Source organism: Equus quagga, chromosome 2 (genome assembly GCF_021613505.1).
Source record: "Equus quagga isolate Etosha38 chromosome 2, UCLA_HA_Equagga_1.0, whole genome shotgun sequence".
NCBI lineage: Eukaryota > Metazoa > Chordata > Mammalia > Perissodactyla > Equidae > Equus > Equus quagga.
Genome location: NC_060268.1, coordinates 178,616,082 through 178,637,481, shown reverse-complemented (window position 1 = coordinate 178,637,481; position 21,400 = coordinate 178,616,082). Strand labels below are relative to the sequence as shown.

The following is a 21,400-nucleotide window of genomic DNA, read 5'->3' as shown; positions in this document are numbered from 1 at the left end:
AGACGGCAGCCAGGGACTGTCACTGACCTGATGAATTTGGATTCCACAGGGTCATAAAGAGACATGAGCACTTCAGCATCCTCTCCTATTTTACAAACCACATTTTTGAGGTTGACAAACAAGGCCAGAGAAGGGGTGGCAGCAAACTTAGCTTGTCGGTTAATCTCTATGTTCTGCTTTTGAGACTGTAAGTGGAAACAAAGCAGAAAGTTGACATTAGCAACACTCAATCGCCAACCCTCGCTTTTTACATTCCCTACAGAATAGAAAACTGTGCACAACTAGTTGGCAATAACACAGCATAGCCATTCATGCAGTCACTTCCTTGTCCCCACTTCACATCCTCAAACACGCATGCACCCAACTGAAAATAATAGCTCCCTGTGCAATGGTCCCAATCCCATAACAGTTTGTACTGTGCTTTCTTCAGAGACACTGACATTCAAGTGTCAATCAATGAATCAGAAAGGTGATTACATGTGTGGTTACTTGTTCAATTTTTGGTTCTACCAACAGATCAAACCCCCTGAGGATTTTATTTTTACTTATTTATATTTATTTATATTATTTTAAATTATATATATAATAAAATATATTATTTTCATATATTTATATGTAATATAAAATAAATATTTATATTTATTCATCTCTGTCTTATTCATCATTCCTGGCACACAGTAGATGCTCAAAAAATACTTGCTGAATGAATGGATGAGCCAATCAATCAATCAATTAATTTCTGATTATCTACTATCTACCAGATACCATTAAAGGCCATAGACAATGAAAAAGATCAATAAGACAGGTGTTCCCTGTCCCCAGTGAGCTTAGAATACCTCACTCCCCTACTCCTATCAAAGAGGAAATGCAGAATAAAGTGTTGTTTCCCATGAGATGAGAACACAAAGTCAATGTCACTAAGAGCCTGCCTCCTAAGTTGAAGCACAACGCTGTGCACATCCCCCTGAAGGGATGACATCCTTTCAGGTTATCAACAACACGTTTGGACACTGAGCTCCATTCCAACCATCACTGTATGAAATATGCTGTGTACTCGTGCCTTTTCAGGTCCTTGTTATGCAATTCTGGGCTTCACTGATGTTTTACTAATGTTGAAAACTGTTACTGAGAAAATATACTCCAAATGTCAATGGCATATTACAAAGAGTTGAACTTACTTTTTCTTCCTGTAATCTTTCCTCCACCTGTTTAGAAGCTATTTCATGAGCTCTGAAGAGACTAATCGTGCTAGTTAGTTCTGGATCCAAAATGTTCCCATCTTCATCTCTCACCACCAAGTCCAAATCAAGAATTCTAGAACAACAAGAATTCAGAACTTCATGGACACAAACCAAGGGCTTTGAACTCGATAACACAACTTCAGTCCCAGCAACTGAGCTGATGAAAACATCACAGAAAGTTGGGGTCACCCACAAATATTAGGGAACATAATTCTGAAAGGTCACTTTTTTATAACTTAAAACATTATCCTTGGAATTGAAAAAAAAATTAATTTCCAAAGTCCAATAGTGACTTTGTCTTACAATGAGAAATTTTATAGATCTACAAAGCCCAAATAAAATATGTTACTAATTACCCTGTGAAGAGTATGGACACACATGCTAAATATATTTTAGAGAATTAAATATATATATATTTGTGTGTGCATGTGTGTGTATATAGCGTGTGTATATATATGCATTCTCTCTCTCTCTATATATATATATATATCTATATATATATGCAGTCACATGCACACTCATATTCCCAAAGACATAGATTGGTGGTTGTGACATCATCACTGGCTTGGGGAGAGGAAGGAGAGAGGAAAAGCTGGAGCAAAGGCACACCCACCACTGTCTTTATTCACCACTGTCTCTGGTAGGTTCCACCACACAGCTTTCCTTCCACCTAGAGTCAGTGCTAATCCCTAAATTAGCCCATCAGATGTTTTGATAAAGATGTTCTATTGTGTTTCAACAGCAAACATATGGAAGTTACCCACAATAACATTAAGCAACTTGGGCCAGATGGCTAAACGTAGTAGCCAACTCAAAACAGGAGCAGCACCTGGCTAATAAATCTGTCTGTCTATATCTGGAAATATTTTTTGGCAACATTCTCTCCAATCCCCAAAGTCCAAAGAAATTGTTAGAGGATTTTTACCATGGTTTTTCTTTAAAGAATAAACAAAGGCAATTACAGAAAGAAACCAAGAGTTGCGCTATGGTGCTGTGTTCTAATTTTCTTTTTAATAAGACATGAGGATCTTAACCACAGAGGCCTTATATGTTGCCTTTGGGATTTTCTTCCTGCTATTAACAAGCCTATAAAAGCAGGAAATTTTTTTTTTAACCACACAACAAAGGAAAGAGTCTTTTGAAAGAAAAATAAATTTCAATTAGAGAATGTCTTTAATAGTTACAAGTTTAAGAGGAAAGCTGACTGGGCAATAAAGACTCCATCCAAACAAACTAATCGCTGACTTCTCTGAAGGTCACACACCTTAAAGCTGGATGCAAGTCTGATAATGTGTCAAACAGGTTTAGCTCTGAGAGTTACGCTGGACCGCTGCACCGTGTGGAAGGCAATGACAAAAATCTCATCTTTTCCTTTACTATCTACAGAGCAAATTCACTGATGGTGAAGCAGGACCCACTAGGCTTGTCAGCAGCATGAGGCTAAACAGTCTTTTAAACAAACAGAGGTTTTTCCTTCTTCATGGAAACAGCCTCGGTAGTTGCAATAGTTGTGGGTGCCTCAAGAGGAACAGAAAGACATTTTTTTTTAATCTTTTAAGCTCTCATTAGTCGTCTTTGAAACATGTTTCACTAATGAGATAAAGCCCCTCTCTCTCAAATATTACTGCTTATCTCTGCCTTGAAACCTGCCCCTGGGAGGAGTCAGTGCTGGTGTGGGCGGGGTGAGTGTTGGTGTGGGCGGGGGTCAGTGCTGGTGTGGGCGGGGTCAGTGCTGGTGCGGGCGGGGTCAGCGCTGGTGTGGGCGGGGTCAGTGTTGGTGTGGGCGGGGTCAGTGTTGGTGTGGGCGGGGTCAGTGCTGGTGTGGGTGGGGTCAGTGTGGGTGTGGGTGGAGTCCATGCTACCGAGGGTGGAGAGGGGATCAGCGCTGGTGTAAGCAGAGCTACAAAGCACTTGGCTTTAGGATGACTGGGCGAGAAGGTCCTGCAGGCCACACAAAGTCAGGCTCCCTGAGGAACGGGGGCCCAGGCCATGTGCCAACTTGCTGTACATCCTGCAATGTGCTCCTCACCCCAGTCCTGCCAGGAGAGATGATCAGAGCCGTTTCACAAATGAAGACACCTAAGCTCAAAGACACATCTAGAAGAGCCCAGAGCCTGGATTCTGGGCCAGAAGGCTCTCATGGCAGAGCCAATGCTCTTTCCAGAATGCCACAGGCAAATCATCACGGGAAGTGGCCTGTCATGGATCTTCTTCATGCCAACCATTCTACGCGCTGTTCTCAGCAATCAGTGCTCAGGTGGTTCTGAATGCAACGTGAGCTTCCGCCATGAAGCTGCATCTTGGCAGAGGAAGAGGCTCTAACACCATTAGAGATTAATTCCATGGAAGCCTGAAGCACCTGTGACAAAAGCAGGGCGGAATCCCCCTGAAACTAGATGCAAAACTGTCTGTGTGTGTATTATGTATGTGCGATTTTCTCGAGAGATGGTCCATGACCATAATCACATTCTCAAATATCTCCCAGAAATCATCTTAAAACTGAACTTTCAACACTTTGATTTTATTTCGTATTATTTTGTTTTCTGAAGAAGGAACTAGAAAGATATGCACAGAGCATTGGACATTAGAGAAATTATGGAGTAGACCTGAGTTCCTCAGGCAAAAAACCATCTGATTAAGGATTGCATTTCCTATCAAAGTAGTAAATTGCATTTGGAAACACTTCCTTTCTTAACTAGATTGTTCTGTGACGTAATGTCCTTTGGTAGATTCCCACGGCCAAATTAACCAGGTGGTCTCTGAACATAAGTTCAAAATATGATACTCCAATAGAAAATAAAATCAAAGCTCCAAAAGTTTGGTTTTTTTTAGGCAGGTGGTCTTGAAATGGGTTTCACTGCAACAGTATCTAATATCCTATACCCAGAAGTCTGCCTGTCTGGGAAAAAAACCAAAACCTTCTCCTATAGCCTTTCTAATCCAACCACTACATCTTACTAATAATGTTGCTTTCAGAAACTTTTCACAGTTGGAAGTATGAATTACCAGAAAACAAAATTATGTTACAATTCTGAGGGTTTTTTAAAGATCGGCACCTGAGCTAACATCTGTTGCCAACCTTTTCTCTTTTTTTGTTGCCAATCTTTTCTTTTTTTCTTCTTCTTCTTCTCCCCAAAGCCCCCCAGTACATAGTTGTATATACTAGTTGCAGGTCCTTCTAGTTGTGTTATGTGGGATGCCACCTCAGCATGGTCTGATGAGCGGTGCTAGGTCCACACCCAGGATCCGAACTGGCGAAACCCTGGGCCGCTGAAGCGGAGCACATGAACTTTAACCACTCAGCCACAGGGTAAGCCCTGTATAATTCTGATTTTACAAAAAGTTTCTTTAGTTTTTCCAGGGCTCCCTTCAGCTAAATGGAAAACCTCTCCTATTCTCTGAACTTTACATCCTAATGTGTAAAATGAGAGGGTTGGACTAAACCAAGGGTGTCCCAATCTGCTTGCTGTCCATCACGACCCAAGTCTATTTTTAAAAACTGAGATTTCCAGCCAGCATTCCAAGCATCAGCAATCAGAATCTTAAGGACTGGATCCCAGGATTCTGTATTTTGAAAGCTCTCCAAGTGGTTCTGAGAGACACCAGCATTTGGGAACCAGTTGACAAGATCATTTTTAAGGCTTCTTGCAGCTCTGACAAACGGAACAACCCAACAGTTATTCAGCGTGAAAGGGCACGGCCTCATTCTGGCTACAGAACCTGGCAAAATTAGGATGACTGAACCTCACTTCCTGTCAGCATCAGAATCACTTGCTAACACTAGAACATGCAGCTCCATGAGGCAGTGAGCACACCATTGCCAAAGGCATTCAAGCAGAACTGGGTGGAGGTCCCTGTAGATGGGAACTTTTGAATGAGACATACTTGCAAAACAATTATTTGTTGCTCATTTGAAATTCAAAGTTAGCTGGCTGTATTTTGGGTTGCCAAATCTGACATGCTATGCTGGCGACAAGTTGTAAGGTGACCTTTGAAATCCCTTCCAATTCTAGGAACTTAGCATTCCACAGAAAGAAACCTGGTACTTGTTTCTGCACAAAGTATCCCCACGCCTGGACTCAAAGTCAAACACTGTAAGCAGAAAGTAAAATTTCCTTGTCAGGGGGAATCATTGTGGGGTCCCCTCCAGAGGACGGAAAATGACAGGATACCCTAGCCCTGACTTCTTGACTCCATCACTTGAAGAACAGGTTTCAACAATGACTCGAGAAACTCCTGATTTTCAGGATCCAATAAAAAATACCTCATCCTTTTAAAAAAGAAAACCATGCCATTATTTTGAAGGTAGAAATTTTATTTTATGATAAAATATGATTTTAGTCTCTGCAAGGCTTATGGTGATGTTATTATATTGGATAATTTAAGCATGAAATCATCTTTCAAATAAACAAACCTGTTTCCATAATCAATTTTGGCAGTCACCTTCTTCTTCAGTTCTTTGAGTTCATCCTGTGGCAGAGTTCCAGAAAGAATTTGCGATCGCCATTCAATAAGGTCGTAGATCATGTGTCGTACACTTCGAAACATCTCCCTGTTATCTTGCTACGGGGGGGAAAGGCCAATGGTAAAGCTTTTGATATAAAATAGTATTGTGGGTTTTTTTTCAAATCTAAGTACAGTATATGCTTTATAAGATAGGTTTCAATTAATGTCAAATTAAAAGATGTTTTTAGCATGAAACTGCAACACATGATACAGAATTTTGTTCCTATCAAACACTAAAAGATTAAAAGGATAAAAAGTTATTCACAATCCTCAATATGCCATCCAACACTCCAGAGTATGTACCACTGAATCAAGAAGTTGACTAAGGCAGGATCTGGACTTGGAGCCTCAAAGCCAGCCCACGAGCTTCTAGCGTCTGGCACATGGACGAGTATCCCTTGAAACTCCCTCAGAAAGTGTCTCAGCCTAAAGATCTTGCCTATTGAGTCTTCAGAATACCCTTCGCCCTGGACCATTCTCAGCACACTGAGAAAATGAACCCCCAGACCTGGCTGTCCACTGAGCTAGAAAAGAACATCGCGCTGGGCTCTCCTGGCACACTGGTTCACGCAGCACACACAGAGAATCTTCTCCAGGAAGCCAAATCTGAATCTACGAGCTCTTTGTGTGTTTATACCAAAAGGGAAATGCAAATAAGACACAAAATTCACACTTCCTATCACTTTCTACGCATCTCAAGGGGATGAATGGTACAAAGAGCATAGTTTTGCAACTTCAAGAGGACGATTCATCAAGGGAGTTAGGGATTGCCCAAAGGAAAAAGAACCCAGTGGTTCTTTCCATGAAAAGAAATCTGGGTAAAACCCAACTTGATAAAATCCTAAACATCATGGCCCCTAAAAAATTAAAATGTGTTCATTTCTACTTTTTAAAATAACTTCTCCTCTACATATCTGAATCTCTCACTCCACTATTTCTAGTATTTGACCTTCTGTCTAGCAGTGTCTAAGATCCCCACCACCCACCCATCATATAACACCCTTCAGGCTATTTTACATCCCACGAGCTCTTCTTTATACTATCATCCTAATTTTAACTTCTTAAATGAAAATGAAATGGTCAAAATTAATGGTTTATTTCAAAATTATGTTTGTTCCGTTCTTAGTAATTCTGCTGGTCCATTTCTCTAAAGCCTTATCAAATATCTAAAATCCTTAATATTTTGCTAACCTATCTACAACCACAGAGCAAAAAATTTTTAAAAGGCATATAAACATATTATAAGCATCTTTGGCTTTGCACCAATCCAATACTAAGTCTGTAAGAGGCAAATGTAAATTTTTAAAAAGGAAACCAAGGTGATCATTAGATTAGGAATGCCTATTTTGGGGTTGTATGGCTAAAACCATGTCCACTAACATATCAGTCAGCATCAATTCCAGTTTGCTTTGCTGCCATATTTTTGTTTAAAAATTGCTAAGTTGAACATGAAACACCAACTACAGAATTGCTCAGATTTACACAAAACATTCATGGCTAACTTTACGCTTTTAGGTTTTTGAGAACATTTGATGAACAATTACTGCAACTGCTTATTACTGTGCATTTATAGGAAACCACTGTATAATCAAAAACAACAAGCCTGCCCAGAGAGCAGCTGTGCGACTTTAGGAAGTTTTCTATGTGCCCGAGAAATTGATGCACTGACTTCTCTCTCTAGCCCTTGCTTTGTGCTGACAACATTAGCATATGAGAAATCAACAGTGAATAGAAATACAGGCTTAACAAAAGGTAATCTTCTGCAAATATGAATTTATGTGCAAAGAAAGTCCCTGAGGGACTATGAAATGGAAGATGTCAGAGCCTCAACCTCTCTGCATTAATAAGACTTCTTTCCTGATCAGGAGAGCTGGACAACTGCACACAAAGCCAGAATGTAAACTATTCCCCACCTCTGTAACAAACATGCTTCAATCTAGAAGGCTGTGTAGTTCTTCTCCAGCAATAAGGGGCATCACCAACAGGCAGACAAACAGCAAAAAAATAAATCATAATCACCCTCTACTGCATCCATAAATAAGCAGCTATTACAGTTTAAAAGTAGATTTTAGTTTTCATGATCAAAATATAAACTTTGAGGGTACATCAATGCAGGTTGCCTAATGCTTCTTCCAGGGGCCCTAAGCAGCCTGTTTCCCTTTCCAACACAAGGAAAGGGGAACCCAGTAGCTCCTTCCTTTCCAGTCACTTTATTACAGTGAGCACGGCTGCACCCCAACACAAGGCAGACCAAAGGGCACACGGCCCCCAGTGGTGGCCACAATATCAGGCCATGTTGCTTTCTTTGTTCCTTCTGAGTATCACCTGGACCCTGAAGTGCTGCTTTGGAGGTTCCCAGGGAAAAGAAAAACATCCTGTTGGTAGATCACGGTCCAAAAAGACCACTCTCTATTTTAAGCTTTGATTCAACATCCCATTTTCTCACCACGTAGAGTTGCCTCCAGATGGTGGACCACTCTCGGAGTGTTGTGGTGACTTCCTGTATGAGCGGGAGGTCACCCGGGATGACCGTTTCATGTTGCCTGGGAAGAAAGAAGGAAAGGAGGAAAGGACAATGGCGTTCATGGCTTCATTACACTCGGTAAGATGCACCTTGTAAATTCCAAATCTAGGCCATAGAGTTAAATATTTAAGCAAATGGAGAGAAAAATATACAAATAAAAATGTGTCCACACATGTGAATACATACATCTCTAAGAGTGACAAGTAAGAAGTGTACAGAGCCTGAGGATGTTCACACAGGACCCTATATGTAAGTCGTCCACCTCCTACGTCAAGCTAAGACGAAGGAGGCAAGCAATATCCCATTAAAAGTCTTCAGAATGTCAAGGTCTGGGAAGCGGAAAGTAAATTCAGAATATATGTACCCATCTATCTCATAGATGCCATATATTACAACCAATCTGTGGGGCATTAAAATGCGGGTTTGGGTGGAGATGATTTTTACATTTCCATCATGCATAAAACTCATTATATGATAACACATGAAGCAGCTATCCTTGGCGAAATATGAGCGAGGTTATGGCTTTCAAATGTCTGTAGCTACTCTTTCTAATCCTCTCTCCCTTTTCTCTCCACCCCAAGAGGCTGACCTTTGACTTATTCTTAACTCTTTATCTATTCTACATTGGTTTTTATCAAATCAACCATAGCTTTCTGGTCACGTGCTGTGGGTAAGGTATTGTGCTAAATAGGACTCAGAATATTTGGGACTAAGGAAGACACTGAACTTGTGGCTTATGAAGTTAGGCCACCTGACCCCAGAGGTCCTGTGTGTCTTGAACAGACAAGACTCCAACCAGCATGGAACATCCAGGGATGCTGAAATAGGCCCCACCTACGGATCTCGATTTGCCCGAGGCCCAGACCTATGCTGGGCCCTGACTTTGGCTCACAGTTGGGGTTCAGGACTGCAGTGATTTATTGATGATGGAGGCTCCCAAAGGAAGAAATAACAGAGTTCCTGAAAGAAAGTCAGTCTCTGTGGAGAGGTCGGGCCACGTGCGCCAGCTGGCACAGCAGGGACCATATGTGTAAGGGAGGGGTGCATATGAGACCATCCCCCACAAAGCTGCTTTTAGGAATTACCCTTTGATGGGACATCATCAGTGTCTATTACAGGATGTGATTGTTAAAACAGACCTGCCAAGTCTGTCAGCAAGTTTCCCAGTAAAGATGTTGATGAAAATGTGCTTCATTGCACTCTGCAATGACGTCCTTACAGTCTCCTGGGAGAAATTTCTGTCCACTCACAGTGTGAGTACATTCATCAGCAAATGGGTTGTTTTCATCATATAGATCCTGAGTTTCATGCTGAGTCCCTTGGGCTCTTCCCACTGGCTATTAGAAGCTTGAACCTCAATTGGACTCCACATTCACCACGTGGAGAGGGCCTCACTGCATGCACTGAGTCCTGGTCTCAGTTCTGGATCCTTCTTAGCTTCCTCCCTTTTGATAGGACTGATCTTTCCCTTGGACTGACATGCCAACTGGCTCTAACATATTTAACATGACTGTGTCATACTGTCTTTGTAACCACCTCACTAGCTGCCAGGGGGCCAGCAATATACAAACCCAACAATGTCTGCCACAACGGGCTGTTGATGATCCCGAGGGAAGGAGTGTCATGCAGGGTGCACGGAAGAATGAGTGGGACACAGCAGACATTCAGCCAGTGGTGGCATTTGTATTAGTTACTTGGCTTTGCATGACTGAACTAGATGAAAAGGAACAGGTCAGGGCTGGAGGTCCCAATCCAAGCAGCATCCATAGAGAGAGAACAGCTGATGGTGCAAGGACAGTGAGGGCATCTCACAGGGAAGGCAGCAGAAAACTCGGAGAAGGGCAAGGAAAGCACCCAGAGCAGCAGGCAGAGGGAGAGGAGGTTAGGGTAGCAACAGAAACAAGGTAAGAAAGCATCAGAAGAAACAAGGAGCTTTACATGAACTGGATGGCAGCCAGGGTCTGACACTGCAGGGAAACTCCAGAAGAGGAGCACTGAGAAGACACTGGAAGTCTGGAAATTAAGAGATGTTGGCAACCATGTCAGTATGGGAGAGAGGACTAGTGGGAATTGCATTGGTTATGGGGAAAAAGGTACAGAATCGGTGGCAGCAGGCAGACAGTAATGATTTGGCATGTGTGAGAGTGAAGGAAACCTGGAGTATAGAGAGAATAAAGAGATCATGCAAGAGAGAGACACTGCAAAAGAGAGAGAGCCAGCAAGACTGAGATCACGCAAGAGAGAGATTCTGCCAGAGAGAGAAGATATAAGAGAGAGAGCACGCACGAGAGCTAGGATAATGAACTTGGAGAGCAAGGAGGCAGGCAGGAGCAGAATGCAAGAGTGGTCTGCCCTGAAAAGGAGGAAGGACCAGGAGAAGAAAGGGAAGGTGGATGTCCACAGGCATCTGGAGGAAAGGAGGAGGAGTGGGACCACCTGTCAAGTCTGAAGGCAGGAGGTTCCTTTCCAGGAGGGAGGTGGTTAGGTTTGGGTGGGAGCTGCAGAGGGAAGACAGCTAGGGCTAGGTAAACAGTATGAAGAACAATCACAGGGAGCCCCAAAGCAATGCCAGGGAAATTGTTTTTAAGCTATTAATTTCACCAGCGCTCCATTCATTCGCTCACACACGGGGACATCTTACACTAGACCGACTAACGGGAACAAATGTGTCTCTGTCTGTCCATGCCTGTCTGTCTGTCTGTCCATGCCTGTCTGTCTGTCTGGTGGGGTGTGACTCTACTTATTGAGAATCAAAATGATCTCTTGTCCACTTTCTTATTATGCTTCATAATTACATTTTACATATATTCGTTTGTACATATCCTGCCCCACAAATGTCCTTTAAATGATCTTTCTTAAAAATGAATCATATGCACTCTGACTTCTATGCTGATTCTGATACAGACAGATGTAAAATACGTTAAATGAGTGCTTTATTCAATTATTTCCACAACAGGCTGAAAGTTTCAAAACTTTCCTTTTTTTCCTTCCCTTTAAAACTTTGCATACAAAACATTTGATGTGTATAAAAAAATATCATATTACAGGTCATCACCATTTATGCCTCTAAATTATTTTCTTCGTTTTAATTATGCGTCATGGAACTGCAAAACCTGAGCTAGTCTTTTTCATACGTTAAAAGTACAGCGCTTGGAGAGGCAATTTTGTAATCAGCCAAAGAAATGTCATTATGCAGTAATCATATGATTAGTAATTTTATAATTTACATATTTAACTGAGTGTGAAGATGTAGCAGAGACAAAAAAGGAAAACATTTTAATGTTCCTTCTTCCAAGTTCACACCTGGTTATTCATTTGCCATTCACGCCTAATGGGTTCCTGCTCCACAAATGTCCTTTTAATGATCTTATACATCAGTTTTATGACCCCTAAGAAACATACATCACAATTAGACAAAACGTAAATTCACACATATCCCAATTTAACAACTGTTGCTTCACCCTAAACTCCATTTGTACCATAGCCTGCAAAGTGTTCCAGAAAAATGGACTCAGAGCTGGGGGGCTGTGGAGACTCTGCCTAATGGGTAGCTCACTAAGGATGCACAGAGCACTAGGATGTTTTCCAAAATCGACCTCAGGTTCAAGGAGAATGACTGCAATTATGGTGCTGACCTAAGACTCTAAAGGCTCAAAGCCAAGTTGTACACAACGCTAAATCAGAAGTCCCCTTTCTCTCCCAAAAGTCCTGTGACATCATAGTCAATCACACCCTTTATCCAACCCCCAAATATTACCCTGCCATATGAAAGAGCAGCAAGGCCTAATAAAATCATTACATTTCTTCATGTAAACATCAAGACCAGACTCACCCTTTTCCTTCAACTATTGCTTCTTTAAGATGAATATATGAAGCAGGAAATATACCCTTTGGGGGAAAAAAGACAGTAGTTTTTATTATCAATATGAATACTAATTGCAAATCAAACAACTGCCCCCAAAAAGGTGGTGGTAGGGATGTCTGGATGACTACTAATTCTGCAAGTCTTAGGCTAACTCTCATACACAACATTTCTCAAAGAAAATAAAGAAATGTAAAAGACACCGCTCAACCTGCTTGTGTGTCAGAGGCTGTAGACGTCTTAGAAGAAAACAGAAGAAATCTGTTTGCAAAGAAAATATTCCATGGGACTTTCCTGTGTCTTCTCCACAGGTCGCAGCTTGTTTTTACTGCCGACCTTGACACAGGCAGCTCAACAGCCAACTGATGCCTAAAACCAATTTTTGATGATGGTCTCTCACACTTCCTCCTTTCAAAATGCTCAAACTGTCCTCAAAAATCAGTTTACACCTTTGACAATCACATCTGCAATGACTACTTACCTGACCCGTGGAGACTTTCTCAACAATCTCCAAACAGCCGATAAAGTACAGTAACGGGGCAAGTTTCACCCAGTCTGCACGACTACCAGGGGGAGCACACCAGTTTACATTCATACAGTGCTCTGCTTCTCTAAAGTGCGCCACACACATGGGCCCACCTCAACCGGAGGGAGGCAGTTTCTCAAGAGGACATTCAGCACCAGGCACAAGCCGTGAAGTGCCAGGAGCATCACCAAGAGTACGCAAAATACCTCCCTGCTGGAGAGATGCGTAGGCAAGCACCTGAAAGGCACGCCATGGGGCACAGGTGCTGGGGTCTCGGGCAGCACCACACAAGCCAGTCACGGCTTCCTGCATGGGATTTAGTACACATGGCAAAAACTCACTCAGTGGCACCAGTGGCTTCCAGGCACCTGCTGTGGGAACAGGAGCTTCCGACTGGGTTTCCCTGGCATCTAACCCTAAAGGATTTACACAGGTGATCCAGAAACCACAATTACTGATCGTGGTTGGGAAGGGAAGAGCATGAGCATCACTGATTCATGCTCCCCTTGCCTCCTAGGAAAGTGGCCAGATTTCATATAAAGAAGAAGGAGTGAGGCGGAAAGACACAGGCAGAGCAACAAAGGGCCTGAAGGGACCCAACGCTGGGTAGCTACCTTCAGGTCCAGGTTATTCAGCACACCTCCAAATCCCAGGATGGTCTCCAGGTACACATCTGACGTCAAGAGGTGTGTGCTCAGATGGAGGGGAAGAAAACAAACAAGCCAGTCTTGCCCCTGCCAACCCCCAAAAGCAGAGATACTCCTCAATCTCAGTAAACCTGTTCTTGGGACTCATGGAGCCAAAGAAGGGACAGTGAAAGGATGAGCTAGACATAACTGGAGGCTTGAATGGCAACTTCTCCTGCTGGGGTCATTCAGGACGAGCCCAGATCAACTGCACATTCATAAATACCTACACAAAGGATGCTTCCAGAACACTTGGAGTCAGGATTACTGGGGGCCAAGTCCCTTCTCTGCCAGTGCCTTGGGGGCCATCAAGGCAAAATCACGACCTCTTTAAGGCTCCAATTGCTTCACGTACCAAAGAAGATTTTAGATGGAGAAATAAATACACCTACCCAGCTCTACTGTACCTACTGTGTCAGGGCAGGAAGGACTAGAGCTCAGGGAGGCATGGGAAGTTGCAGCTTTGTTGTGGAGGATGGAGAAGGGGGTAGCTGGTAGTCCACGATCCTAATCTCTTGATTAATAAAGTCCTCAGCTGTGGCTTTCTCAGATGAAACTCAGGGTTTCATCTGCAGGAATACACTCTTGATTATAGAAGGGGCAATCAATGTGAAAACAGAACTTACCCTACAGAAATCTATTCCACCAACCACCTAGTTGGAACCCACCTTGCTGAAACCTCAAGGCTCCAGGTCTTTGGATGTGCAGAGTCTCATAGCCCAGTCTGCGCTGGGTGGGGTGGGGGTGGGGGTGGAAGGTCCTTGCTCCAATTTGCAGATCTGGCTCACCAATATTCCTAACAGCGTCTCTCACATGAGAACAGCAACAGGACTATGCTAGAGGATGGCTGCCATTGAGCTCAACCTGGATCCTTCCCAAGTGACTGCTCCTAGAGGAGGAACAGCTCCCACGTAGCCAGCAGGGCCTGGTTGCAGGGCCTCTGGGGGAAGCAGAGAAAGAAAGCCCTGTGCTTGAGCTGCTGGACTTCAGAAGCCTTGTTACAGGCTCAGGACCACAAGAGGAGTCCAGCCCCGTAAGGAGATAATGAAAGGCAAAGTTAAGAAACAGAAGTAAAAGGAACCATCTGTCAAGCATAATTAGATATTAAAATGTATAAGCTAACGTGGACAGCGTAACCACAGCTTAGAATGGACATTACTTCAAAATCATAGAATGAAACAGAAGAGCCATAATTAGATTTTGTGAAGCTAAGAACAGAAAAGCCACAACGAAACTAGGTACAGGAGTGTCTACCACAATGATGGAGGTGTAATTGCATGTCCTAGCTTCAAAAATTTAACAACCACGCCTGCAAACCGCCTTGGATAGCAGAGCCTCTCTCTTGTACAAGCCAGCTTAAATGGTATAAAAGTACTTACAAGCAAGAGAGAAAGAAGCACCTAGGAGCTTTCCAACTCTGTTAATTTATCCTCAAGGATAATAAAAGACTGAAAATCATGAACAGTATTTTTTTTAAAGTCATTATACCCAGATGATTCTCTTACACATCCTGTGTTTAAATAGGAAAAGAGGATATCACCTTTCATGACAACAGGGCAACACCGTATCACAGCCCAACAATTCACTCATGGAATTGAAGCTGCAATTTCTATCTACACATATTGAACAGAAGAAAACAATTCAAGGGAGTCCACATTTCAACCCATGTATTTTTTAAATTCAGAGAAAGAGATATATAAGGAAAACTCTTAGACACAAATGAGACAGAATTGATTTCCTCTCACAGTGTGATTTATGAAGAGACATGCACTGGGTTTAACAACAAGAACAACTTACCTTCTTAGACTTTTTTCTTAAGGTGTAACCTCTGTACCACCCTAAAGAAACACAAAGTTGAAACAGTCAGCACAAGGAGACATCCTGGGGTCCTGGCAATACCCGCATGCTGTGCAGAACTCACTGTTGTGCAGAACCAGAGAAGTCAGTTTGTCACCAGAATTCAATAATCCTAACACTTTGGAGATATATTGCAGGGTTTGTAGGGAGCATCTCAAAACCGTACTTGAAGGGAGGCTAGTGACCTTCACAGACAGACATCCACCTCCTTCATCTCCATCTGCCACACAAGGCCTGGAAGCCATCAATTGAAGTTAAGACAGTCCCAAAAGGAGGAATTGTCCTTTTGACATCTTGCCCCTGAGTAGGCTCTTTTGGACATGCATTTTCCTCTCTCTCCCTCTGTCCGATTTGGATGGGGGGTCACTGCCAAGGGCACATACCAGCATCCTCAGATCATCAGAGCTGCCCCATAACAGACAACCTATTGAGAGCTAACTTCCTCCCTCTTCAATTGGGAGGAGCTTTGCCCTGGAGCAGCCACGATCTCACAAAGTACTTCTGTGGCAAAGACCCGGCCCTCAACAGGAAGCACCAGGCCCAGGAACTGACTACCGCCGCGGGGTCTGGCCTCCACTCAAGTTCCCGCTCCCTCCACGTGGAGAGGGAAAGAAAAGAGCGAGAGTAGAAGACAGACACGCTAGAACTGTCACCACAAATTAAATGCTAAATGGAAGAATCCATTCAATGATGGACCACACCTGACCACACCTTTGGCACCTCCCCTCAGGCTGAGGGAAGAAATTGTCCTGCAAATGCCCAGGGGTCCAAGGCCAGTCACTAGCCTCCCAACAACCCCACCAGGGCATGCTGTCAGCGGCGTTTCCTTATCCCAAATAGTCTGAAGTTGCTTTATGCCCCCTTGCTCTGGGAAAGTAAACCAAAAGCTCAGGCAAATTCCAACTCTGCTCCACAGAAGCAAAAGGACCCGGTCAGAGAATCACGGAGAGCACTCAGAAAGTGCAAGTTGGGTAAACTCCCAGAGGATAACCAAATACTGGGTTCTTACACAGTATCAAAAAAATCAAACACGTCTAAAATCAGCTCAGAAACTGAAAATGGGCAAATACTGTAGCAATTGCAGCATCTCTCTGAAGAAGTAATTATTTTAACAACCAGAAGTGGGGAGCATGATTACAGACCAGTAAGTGATGGGGTTAAAACGAGCAAAATCCTCAAGGGATTATTAAACAGTTGCTTTCTAAGCATTCAGAAAAGATGAGACTCCCAAAAGTCTTGCAAAGGAATCTGCTAAGACCTAGATGTGACCAAAGAACCCATGTCACTTTCCTGACAAGGGGAATAAACAGATCGATTAGGGGACCACAGATACAAAATGTCTAGATTTCAGCCGCACTCTTGGAGGATTACCTCCTGACAGCCCCACTGTCTACTTCAGTGGCTTCTACTCGCCAGCCCAGAATCAGTGCCCATTTAGAGCAGTGTTCACAGACAGTAAAAGGGAAAAAGAGGCGAGGTCAATGTGATAAATTATTCAAAAGGCCATATTTATTCAATCTAAAGGACTGCCCTCTGTCCTGTTATTACATCTTTCCTGCATTTTCAGCACTAAGGTGCCCTTTCCTTTCTGAAACTGACAAGGAATGAATGTCCTCGAAAACGTAAGGAAATACCGCAAAGTGACAAGAAAAAGAAACCAAGTAAAAAATGAGCGGTTTATAAACAATGTATAGAAGAAGAAACCCAAAAGACCTGAACATATATGAAGAGATGCTCTAACTTAATAATCATCAGAGAAATGAAAATGTATAACCCTGTATTATTGCACAATTACCAGAGTGGTAGAAATCCTAGTGCTGCAGGATATGAGCCGCCCCGGGCACTGTAGCTGGGAGTGTAGGCTGCAGGAGCGTCCCTACTTATCAGAACTACACATTCCCACACCCCTTGACCAGCAACTCCCCTCCTGGGGATGCACCCCAAAGACATCTGCACACCGAGCCACAGAAGGAGAGACAAAGGAGAGGAGACCCATGGCAGCATGACCGAGGGTGGCGGCAGTGGAGGTAATGGGAGAGCAGTGAGTAATACATGGGGAGTGTAGTAGAGACATGGACTAAACATACACAGACAACAGCAGAGCATCTTCAAATGTGCACTGAGCAAGAGTAAGAAATAGAATGAAGGCTCCAATCACATTTATATACATGAAAAATATATGCACGCCAAACAGTACAAGAACCCCAGCAAAAAAAAATCCACTTCAAACCCAGAAGGGTTTTCTATAAGAAGAGGAAGAAGAAAGGGGTGGGCCAGGAGGCTAAGAAGTAGGGAGTCTTTTATTTTATTTTACTTATGGTAATAGATGGCAGTTTCTTTTTTAGTGGACTTCCTAAGCAAAATGAAAACCTATGGTTTTCCTCCCCAAGATTTCTTGCATACATTATTCCTTCGACCAACTGAGCCCACAGACTACATACCAGAGACTGCAAATACAGAACGAAATTAGACTCGATTTTGGCTCTCCAAGAGCTCACAAACTAGAAGACCTCCTAAGACAAAGAGGGGTCAAACCACAAACCATGTTTGAGCACCAAGGTTTTAGTGTGAAGGGAGAAGAGGTCCCTGCAAAGATTTCATGCAGGCGAATGAGGGGATATAAGAAGATGATGACCCGGCTGCTCTGTAGGGGATGGGCAAGAGGGGATGAGGCTAGGAGCAGAGAGATTCACAGCTAGTAGAATGAACAGGCTGATTAACTTCTCCCAGGCCTCCATGTTGTCAACCAACCTGCTCCAAACAAGAGACACCCACCCAAGGCACGGGCAAATGTGGGTAAGTCCCAAAACTCAGGGAGGGCACAGTCCAGCATAGAAAAATGGTAGCCAAGTCTGCAAGTGCCATGCAGTGTTCTCAGCAGAACAATGGGAGAACACACACTCAAGTCAAGACACGGTACCAACTGGGGAGAGTAGCAGGGAGAGCAAAGGAGGCAGGAGCGCGTCAGGAAGGAGCTTCTGCCCAGGGAGGTGTGCTTAGGTTGAGTCTTCAAGGACAGCTAATGGTTAGTCAGAGAGAGAAGGGAGGAGTCACGCCAAGCAAAGCAGCATGTGCACAGCTGCATTCACTGTTCATCTGAGAAACCACCAGCAACAAGGCCAAGACACACAAAAGAGGATGGGGCTCAGGCTGGGCAGGTGGGCTGACCTACCCAGTTCACAAGTACTTGCCATTTAGGGCAGTACTTTAGCACTCTTTAAGTGACAGGACATTCACCTTTATCAGGTGTACTGTGTCGTGTTCTGAGTACTGAACAAGAAGAGAACCAAAGGCTAGATTTGACCAAACCGTGTCCTAATGGACGGTTAGCATCCACATGCACAACGAGCATTCTGGAGTAAGAACCTACAGCTGTCCCGTGAGCATCATTTTGCAGACCCCACGGGGCAGACCCAGCCCAGTGGATGGAGGTTCAGGGAGCAACGAGTCATTCTCAGAAAGATGATAAGCACAGCTACCGTGCACGTCCACTGGACAGGGGCCAGGAGGCCAGTCACCCGGGACAAGGTGTAAGGGATGCCTGCTGAGGAGAGGCAAGGCTGCAGTACTCAGTGGTCTTCTATGAGATGAGAGCCTTGGCAACCTGACTACCTTTTCCAGTCTGAGTTAAGCTATGTCCCCCAAAATAGATACTGAAGTCCTAACTCCCTCTACCTGTGAATGTGACCTTATCTGGAAATAGGGTCTTTGCAGAAGATCAAGTTAAGATGAGGTCATTAATCCAAAATCAACCTTAATCCAGTAGGACTGGTGTCCTTATGAAAAGGCTAAATAGGCACAGAGACATGCACAGTGAGAACGCCCTGTGAAGATGAAGTCAGAAATCAGGGTGTTGCATCTACAAGCCAAGGCAAAGGCTGTCGGCAAACCAGCAGCAGCTAGGGGAGACACACGGAACAGCTTCTCCCTCTCAGCCCTCAGAAGGAACCAACCCTGCCTACGCCTGGATCTCATACTTGCACCCTCCAGAACTGTGAGAGAATACGTTTCTGTTGCTTAAGGCCCCCAGTATGTGGTACTTTGTCCCAGAAGTCTCAGGAAACTCCCACACAGTTCTTATGAGACCTTCAGTTGACAGGCGCTGGGAGCACAAAGAGGAAATAAGGTGCATTTTGGAAGAAAATATATCATTATCACTTTTTAAAATTTGAATATATTAAGTTCCGGTGCTGTGGTTTAATCAAAAGACTAACTTCTTAACCTTTGTGCAGTCCCTGCATTCCTAGTCTTTGGGCAACGCCTGCCATCTCCCTCAGGTACAGCATCCAGCCCCTAGAGATCCTTATGGAAATGAGCAGGCGGCAGGATTGGCACATCTTTGGCCACTCGACAGCCACTTAATAAACATCTGTGCTCTCAGCTCACTTCTCCTGTCTGATTGACCCTGGGACCTGCTTTAAGGCAGCGGCATGTCCTCAATGAGCCCTCAAAGCTCTTTCTACCTCCACAGTGACCCGTAAAGTCCTTTTCTTTGTTCACTGCTCCAAGCCATCAGGAGCCTGAGAGAGAGAAATTAACCATAATTCAAAGGTAAATTTGTTCTTTAAACCTTAATATAAAGGATGACCATCCAGAAATTATATTCTCTGGAAAAATCCAGCAATATCCTGAAAAGGATCACACAGAAAAAGAAAATTAAATTTGACAAACAGAAATAAATTTTCTCAGGGGACAAGTGGGAGCGAGAAGGAGGAAAGAAAAAGAAAACGCCAAACTCTAATCTAAACCATGAAATTTAAACAGAACACCAGGAAAGAGTAGAAAAACAATTATTCCATTTGGATTTGATGATAATGAAGTCACCAAGTTTCCCAACTAGTTTTCAAAACTACTTCCCCAAAAGCATTTCTCTGATCAGATTCTGATTAAAACCAAAAGACAGTTGTCAAAGAAGGGGAATTTGTTGTATGTTCAAGAGTCTTTACAAAGACTGGAATATTTTAATCAGAATTTGGAAGATTGATTAGCCCAGAAACTAAATGCTCAACTGAAGAATCCTTTATCATGACGCCGGCCAAAAAGTCAGATGCCTGCTATCACGTTTTTTTTAAGTTAAATGTGTAACGAGGATCATTGACTCGCCTAAGGATGCCACTGTTTAAAGAGTACATTCTTCTTATAAAGCAAAGGATAAGAAGTTACAGTCCCCATATCCCAGACTGCACAGGAAATTGTTATCTCTTCAGGAATGACGTCATTGTGCAGTGTTTATTAACCAGGATTTCAACTTCAACTGACCGGGGGCAGAAATAAAAAAGATGTAAGAGCATTTTTCCCTTCAGATCAGAAAAGTGTCTGAGATGAGAGGTTTGATCTTTAGCCTCTACTTAATTTCTCTCTGTTTCCTCTTAGCCATTGGCAATATATACTGAGAGCAGATAAGGCAATCCAACTGTCAGCTGTAAAAATTGAAAACAAGCAGAAGGCGCCCATCACAACTACTCATTCACTTAAGGACCGGGGCTGTTTTTGCAGCGTTACATCTGCTTCCAGGCATATGCCACTAAAGCTTATATGGTTTTTTTTCTACCCCATAGGACATTTTTTAGGGTAAAAGGTGCAAATGGAATGGAATTCTAAGTCAGCCTGCATCAGATGGAGAAATAAGGGACGTGAACATGGGTATTTTAATAGGTTTGTGCTTCTCACCAGCATCTACGTACGAAGAACACTGGGGCAAGCCGCAGCTTGCCTAGTGCACAGATGCTTAGCACTGCTTCGCTCTTGTGCAAAGTAGATTCCAAAGGCTGAGTGTGAAGTTCAGTCTGTTGATTACTACGGGATGTCTGCAATTTCCTCTCCCACCCCCACTTCCTACTTGGAAGGGTTTGGCTAACCCCAATCTAACAGCAATTTTGCTGTTGAAATTATCGATGTTAATCATTCTTTTTATTACTGTGCCATATGACAGTCACCCCTTCAAGCAGGAAATAAAGCCAAGAACGCTAAAACACAATCTTAAAAAACTTCCAGATCTGTGGAGTCTAAAATCAAGCCCATCATCACTTCTCTTCTGTGCAAAAGAAACCACAGTGTATAAACGAAAGGGGGTCGGTTCAAATAATCCTCAAAACACTAAATATGAAAACCAATTCTCTGAAAACCAAGGACATTGGAAAATCAGCGTCACCGACAGTATATTTATTGGATAATTATAACAACTGTTTCACTGGACCA

General features: G+C 43.3%; 1 protein-coding gene across 2 annotated transcripts in view; it reads right to left on the bottom strand.

The window, feature by feature from the left end:
• DOCK1 (dedicator of cytokinesis 1) overlaps positions 1–21,400 on the bottom strand; it is a 502,522-nt gene that overhangs the window by 427,939 nt on the left and 53,183 nt on the right. For both annotated transcript variants that reach the window (XM_046651107.1, XM_046651115.1), the window contains exons 3-8: positions 15,143–15,183; positions 12,104–12,159; positions 8,194–8,290; positions 5,656–5,804; positions 1,179–1,314; positions 28–185 (exon numbers count right to left, since the gene is read on the bottom strand). In XM_046651107.1, coding sequence (XP_046507063.1) covers positions 28–185; positions 1,179–1,314; positions 5,656–5,804; positions 8,194–8,290; positions 12,104–12,159; positions 15,143–15,183 — 637 coding nt within the window. The remainder of the gene's footprint in view (positions 1–27; positions 186–1,178; positions 1,315–5,655; positions 5,805–8,193; positions 8,291–12,103; positions 12,160–15,142; positions 15,184–21,400) is intronic.